Source organism: Rhinopithecus bieti, unplaced genomic scaffold (assembly GCF_001698545.2).
Source record: "Rhinopithecus bieti isolate Rb0 unplaced genomic scaffold, ASM169854v2 scaffold_17772, whole genome shotgun sequence".
Taxonomy (NCBI): domain Eukaryota; kingdom Metazoa; phylum Chordata; class Mammalia; order Primates; family Cercopithecidae; genus Rhinopithecus; species Rhinopithecus bieti.
Genome location: NW_016808887.1, coordinates 143810 through 151171, shown reverse-complemented (window position 1 = coordinate 151171; position 7362 = coordinate 143810). Strand labels below are relative to the sequence as shown.

At 36.7% G+C, this 7362-nt stretch overlaps 1 protein-coding gene across 1 annotated transcript in view; it reads right to left on the bottom strand.

The window, feature by feature from the left end:
• The window catches only part of LOC108539174 (disintegrin and metalloproteinase domain-containing protein 5-like), a 136637-nt gene that overhangs the window by 40861 nt on the left and 88414 nt on the right, over positions 1-7362 (bottom strand). Inside the window, 1 exon segment of the mRNA XM_017887681.1 lies at positions 2013-2211. Within this exon segment, the coding sequence (XP_017743170.1) occupies positions 2013-2211 (199 nt within the window).

Below are 7362 nucleotides of genomic sequence, written 5' to 3'. Positions count from 1 at the left end.
AATAAGACAGAGTATCTCTAGATACTAGGTTAGGGCTTTGTTCTTGCAATAATAAGACAGAGTATCTCTAGATACTAGGTTAGGGCTTTGTTCTCAGAGCAATGAGACAGAGTATCTCTAGAAACACTAAGTCAGCCCTCCTCCCGTGCTTTTCCATGCTGCAGATCTAGGCCCCCACAAATATGCACCCCCTTCCTTCCATCTGCAGTCTTTGAAGGACCAAAAAAAGATCCTTCTTAGGTATCTTAGAACCCAATTAAAAAAAAAAAAAAAAAAAAAAAATGTGTTGAAATACAGGTACCATTGAGGATAAATTTTCATCGGGCTTCTATTGCCCTCAGGAGGCTAGCAAAGTGAGATTGTTTTCAAAATAAGTACAAAACTCACTGGTAGTCAAGTGCAGAATTATCACGTCCTAGATGCATTAACACGTGGTCTCTAGAAGTGGACATACATTATTTTAAAATCAAGATGCTTTAGAAGTCATGCTTGTCTTCCAAAAAAAAATTGTATTATTTGGGGCAAATACCCCTGTACTCCCACAGTTCTCACAAAGGACTTTAAAATCTCTCAAAATCACTGATAATACTAAATACACAGTGAATAGCATAAGCTGGAAGACACCTGATTGGCAATCCACTATGTGGCTCTAATTTTATCTGCCTAGCATTGAGTCCTGGCTTTACTTAAAGAAACATTAAATCATAGATCTGGAGTACTGTCCCATTCCTCCTAATTTTACTGGTCATTTGTTTGTATGATTTTGTTTTTGTTTTTGTTTTCCAAGATGGCGTCTTGCTCTGTCGCCCAGACTGGAGTGCAGTGACATGATCTCAGCTCACTGCAACCTCTGCCCCCCGGGATTCAAGCGATTCTCCCGCCTCATCCCGAGCACACCTGGCTAATTTTTGTATGTTTAGTAGAGACAGGGTTTCACCATGTTGGCCAGGCTGGTCTTGAGCTCCTGACCTTGTGATCTGCCCGCCTTGGCCTCCCAAAGTGCTGGGATTACAGGCATGAGCTACTGCACCCAGCTCTTTGTTTGTATGTTAACAATGTTTTAAAGTCTATAGCTGTTGTCTTGCCATAAATTATGATAATCATCAAAACCTCCATCTCACCTTCTCCTTAAATTCCTGGCAGTCACATTGCTGTAGACAATATTTAGAGATCTACGACCTGGTTAGAGAAGACCTCAAGGGAGGGCTAACAATGAAAAATTTCACTCTCAGAGAACATACACCGCATACGTTCAGGAATTTGTATCTTCCAATGAAGCAAATGACATTTATAGGAAATTATCAAAATGGACTAGATTGGTAGTGAACTGAAGCCCTCACTTATCAGCAAGCCCCTTGAAACCCAACTAATCAGTGATTCGCCCTGCTTTCCTCTGATTAAAACACCTTGTTTCCTTCAAACTAAACCCCCACCACAAATTCTATACAATATTTTGAAAAACTGCATTTTCACTTGAGGTTTCTTTTCCGTGGGAACAAGACTTCCATATAAATTCAGAGAGGTTTTTTGTTGTTGTATTTCACAATCAAGAAAATTTTGTTTTTGCACCAGGCACAGTGGCTCGTGCCTGTAATCCCAGCACTTTGGGAGGATGGGGTGGGCAGATCACTTGAGGCTAAGAGTTTGAGACAAGCCTGGCCAACATGGTGAAACACCGTCTCTACTAAAAACACAATCTTAGCCAGCCATGATGGCGTGCTCCTATAATCCCAGCTACTCCAGAGGCTGTAGCAGGAGGATCGCTTGAACCCAAGAGGCGGAGGTTACAGTGAGCTGAGATCACGCCACCACACTCCAGCCTGGGCGAAAGGGAGAAACGCTGTCTCAAAAAAGAAAAAGAAAAGATAATTTTGCTTTTCTTTAACACTAATATACACTGTGCAAGAATTCAGTCATTAACACATATGTTTACATTTTTGTTCCATAAAATTCAATAACAGACTTTGGAATAATCCGAATTTAGGGACTAAGAAGAAAATTATGATTATTACCTCTTCCGATTAAATCATCACATTGTTTGTCAAAAGTTCGACACCTTCCTTGAAAACAGAAGGCTCCACCTGAATCACAATATTCTCCATCACGTACATAAGTGTCAAGCAAACAGTATGGATGGCTTCCATTGCAAAATTCAGTGAAATCACATTCTTCATCAACTGATTTCCTGCAAATCGTATTAGCTGGTTTGAACTAGGAGGAAAGAGGAACATAAAACTTTAAATATCAATGATATTTAAGTTTTATTTCTCTGTAGGCTCTGTATGCTGGTCCATTTTTTTTCCCCCCTAAGTTTCTAATAGCAATTAGAAAATTAAATCTTCTTGTTAACTACTTAAGCATCACACGGGATTCTTAAAGTATCTCCTTTTAAAGCCTGCAATATTTTTTAAATGTTTATGATGAGGAGTTATTGTTTTATAAATGGCTGCTGATTTCTTCTTTAAGATTGATATGGAGAAACCAGAAACTGCCCAGCTGAGCAGTTTGGACTCAGTCAAAATGGATTACAAATAATTTTTATATTCCCCAGCTCCACTTTGTCTTTCTTTCCTTTATGGACGTCTGCTTATCTTTGAGTTTCTAGCTTCTCTTATAAGCATTACCCATTTTTTTATACACAAGAAATGTATCACATAAATGATGAAGATATTCTAAGAACACACATGAGAAAATTTATTTCATATTTATTTCAAATTTCGTGTTGCAAAAAACTTAAAATAACTTCCATAATTACATATTTCTCATCTGCTTCTGGGCTTCCCTTTCTACATATTTACTTTTGCTGAGAAGCATCTAATCACCATCTCTGAAAACTCTTCTTTCTTCAACACATGAGCCAGTCTCTTATGGCTACTGTCATTATCCTATGAAAAGTAAATAAAAATTTTCCTAGTTTTCAAAGGTCCTGAAGGCCCAGCTTATATAACATTTATCTTCTCAAAATTGTTTTGCCAACTTTTCTTAAGCTTTCAAGTATTTGCCATCTGTAGAAAGTCTCACACAAATTTTTTAGGTGATGCATGAGAAAACAAATACAGTATCTACTGTGTCACTCAAGCTTAGAGACATTAAATTCAAAACTAATGATTCAAAGTGTTAATAGAGGAAATTTGCATATGTATAATGAGAAAGTATCAACACTTGTTTCTTCAGAATTTGTTTCCTTTTACAAATTGGTATAAAAGGCAATCGTATTTTTATTCTTTTTTTTTTCTTTCTTTTTACACGGAGTCTGGCTCTGTCCCCCACGCTGGAGTGCAGTGGCGCAATCTCAGCTCACTGCAAGCTCCGCCTCCCAGGTTCACGACATTCTCCTGCCTCAGTCTCCCAAGTAGCGGGACTGCAGGCGCCCACCACCACGCCCGGCTTATTTTTGCTGTATTTTTTAGTAGAGACAGGGTTTCACCATGTTAGCCCAGATGGTCTCGATCTCCTGACCTCGTGATCCTCCCACCTCGTCCTCCCAAAGTACTGGGATTACACGTGTAAGCCACCACGCCCGACCTATTGTAACATTTTTAAAAATCTCTATGAACACTCACTTCCTCAAATACTCTTTGAAACAAGCTTTATCATCCTATTGGCTCTCCATTGAGAGGCAGAGAAAACTCTTCTAAAAATATTTTAACTTTGTAGGTATATGAGAGTGGTGACTTTAGAATATTGAAAAAATATATTTTCACAATCATGGAGGTAAAATTAAATAAATTGAATTGTGTTGCTCAAGAAGTGCACCTCATGGGCTCATCTTTTTTTATTCTGGATCTCACCTTTATTATTATTATTATTATTATTATTATTATTATTATTACTATTAGTTATTTCAATTGTTTGGGAGAACAGGTGGGGTTTGGCTACATGGATAAGTTCTTTAGGTGTGATTTCTGAAATTTTGGTGCACCCATCACCCAAGCAGTGTACACTGCACCCAGTGTGTAGTCTTTTATCCCTCACCCCACTCTCATACTTTCCCACAGATCTCCAGAGTCCATTATATTACTCTTAAGGCTTTGCATCCTTATAGCTTAGCTTCCACCTATTAACTACTTAAGCATCACACGGGATTCTTAAAATATCTCCTTTTAAAGCCTGCAATACTTTTAAATGTTTATGATGAGGATTTATCATTTGAGAATATACGATGAGAATATATGATGTTTGGTTTTCCATTCCTGAGTTACTTCACTTAGAATAACGGTCTCCAATTCCATCCAGGTTACTGCAGATGCCATTATTTCATTCCTTTTTATGGCTGAGTAGTATTCCATTGTATATGTGTGTGTGTATATATATACACATATGTATACACTATATATACATACCATAAATTCTTTACCCACTTGTTGGTTCTTTGTCCACTTGTTGGTTGATAGTCATTTAGACTGGTCCCATATTTTTGCAATTGTGAATTGTGCTGCTATAAACATGCATAAGCAAGGGTCTTTTTCATATAATGACTTATTTGCCTCTGGGTAGATGCCCCCGAGTGGGATTGCTGGATCAAATGGTAGATCTACTTTTGGTTATTTAAGGAATGTCCATAGTCCTTTTCACAGTGCTTGTACTAGTTTACATTCCCACCAGCAGTGTAAAAGTTTTCCCTTTTCACCACATCCACACCAACATCTTTAAAAAAAAAAAAAAAGTTTTAATTATGGCCATTCTTGCAGGAGTAAGGTGGTATCGCATTGTGGTTTTGATTCGCAATTCCCTGATAATAAGTGATGTTGAGCATTTTTTCATATGTTTGTTGGTCATCTGTATATCTTCTTTTGAGAATTGTCTATTCATGTCCTTAGCCCACTTTTTGATAGGATTATTTGTTGCTGTTGTTGTTTTTCTTGTTGATTTGTTTGCATTCCTTGTAGATTCTGGATATTGGTCCTTTGTCTGATGCACAGTTTGTGAAGATTTTCTCCTACTCTGTGTGTTGTCTGTTTACTCTGCTGATCATTTCTTTTGCTGTGCAGAAGCTTTTTAATTAAGTCCCATCTATTTATCTTTGTTTTTGTTGCATTTGATTTTGGGTCCTCAGTCATGAAGTCTTTGCCTTGGCCAATGTCTAGAAGAGCTTTTACCATGTTATCTTCTAGAATTTTATGGTTTCAGGTGTTAGATTTAAGTCTTTAATTCATCTTGATTAATTTTTGTATAAGGTGAATGATGAGGATCCAGTTTCATTCTTCTACATGTGGCTTGCCAATTATCCCAGAACCACTTGTTGAATAGGGTGCCCTTTCCACACTTTATGTTTTTGTTTGTGTGTTGAAGATCAGTTAGCTGTTAAGTATTGGGTCTTTTTCTGGGTCCTCTATTTTGTTCTATTGATCTACTTGCCTGTTTTTATATCAGTGTCATGCTGTTCTGGTAACTATAGCCTTGCAGTATAGTGTGAAGTCTAGTAATGTGGTACCTGCAGATTTGTTCTTTTTGCTTAGTCTTGCTTTGGCTATGTGGGCTCTTTTTGTTTTCCCTATAAATTTTAGAATTGTTTTCTAGTTCTGTGAAGAACAATGATGGTATTGTCATGAGAATTGCATTGAAATTATAGATTGCTTTTTGCAATATGGTCATTTTCATAATATTGATTCTACCCATCTGTGAGCATGGGATGTTTCCATTTGTTTGTGACATCTATGATTTCTTTCACCAGTGTTTTGTAGTTTTCCTTGTAGAGATCTTTCACCTCTTTGGTTACATATATTCTTAAGGGTTTCTTTTTGCAGCTGTTGTAAACGGGTTGAGTTCTTGATTTGATTCTCAGCTTGGTTGCTGTTGGTGGATATAAGTGCTACTGATCTGTGTACATTGATTTTGTATCCAGAAACTTATTGAATTCATTCATTGGATCCAGGAGCTTTTTAAATAAGTCTCTAGGGTTTTCTAGGTATATGATCATATCATAGGTGAACAGCCACAGTCTGACTTCCTCATTATCAATTTGGATCCCCTTTATTTTTTTCTCTTGTCCGATTGCTCTGGCTAGGACTTTCAGTATGATGTTTAATAGAAGTGGTGAAAGTGAGCACCCTTATCTTGTTCCAGTTCTCAGGGGGGAATGCTTTCAACTTTTTCCCATTTAGGTATATCCCTTCTATGCCAATTTTGCTGGTCTTAATCATAAAAGAATGCTGGATTTTGTCAAATGCTTTTATGCATCTATTGAGGATCATATGATTTTTGTTTTCACTTCTGTTTATGTAGTATATCACATTTGTTGACTTCTGTATGTTAAATCATCCGTGCATCCCTTGTTTAAAATCCACTTGATCATGGTAGATTATCTTTTTAACATGCTGTTGAATTCATTTAGCTAGTATTGAGTTGAGGACTTTTGCTTCTATGTTCATCAGTGGTATTGGTCTGTAGTTTTCTTTCCATGTTACGTCCTTTCCCAGTTTTGGTATTAGGGTAATACTGGCTTAATAGAATGATTTAGGGAGGATTCCCTCTTCCTCTATCTTTTGGAATAGTTTCAGTAGGATTGGTACCAATTTTTTCAGTGTCTGAAAGAATTCAGTTGTGAATCCATGTAGTCCTGAACTTTTTTTGTTGTTGGCATTTTTTTTTATTAATGTTTCAATCTTGCTACTCATTATTGATCTGTTCAGAGCTTCTATTTCTTTCTGCTTTAATCTAGGATGGTTGTATATTTCCAGGAATTTATCTGTCTCCCCTAGGTTTTCTAGTTTGTGCACACAAAGGTGTTTATAGTAGCCTTGAATTATCTTTTGTATGTCTGTAATATCAGTTGTAATGTCTCCTATTTTGTTTCTAATTGAGGTTATTTGGATCTTCTGTCTTCTTTTCTTGGTTAATCTCACTAACGGTCTATCATATTTGTTTATCTTTTCAAAAAACCAACTTTTTGTTTCATTTATTTTTCGTATTTTTTTATTTCAATTTCATTTAGTTCTGCTCTGATCTTTGCTATTTCTCTTTTTCTGCTGGGGTTGGGTTTGGTTTGTCCTTGTTTTTTGAGTTTTTTGAGGTGTGACCTTAGATTGCCTATTTGTGCTCTTTCAGACTTTTTGATGTCGCCATTTAATGCCATGAACTTTCCTCTTAGCACTACTTTTGCTGTATCCCAGAGGTTTTGATAGGTTGTGCCACTATTACCATTCAGTTCAAAGAATTTTTCAATTTCCATCTTGATTTCATTGGTGACCCAATGATCATTCAGGAGCAGGTTATTCAACTTGATATATTTGCATGGTTTTGAGGGTTCCTTTTGAAGTTGATTTCCAATTGTATTACACTGTGGTCTGAGAGAGTACTTGACAATGATTTTGATTTTCTTATCTTTATTGAGACTTGTTTTGTGGTCTATCATATGGTCTA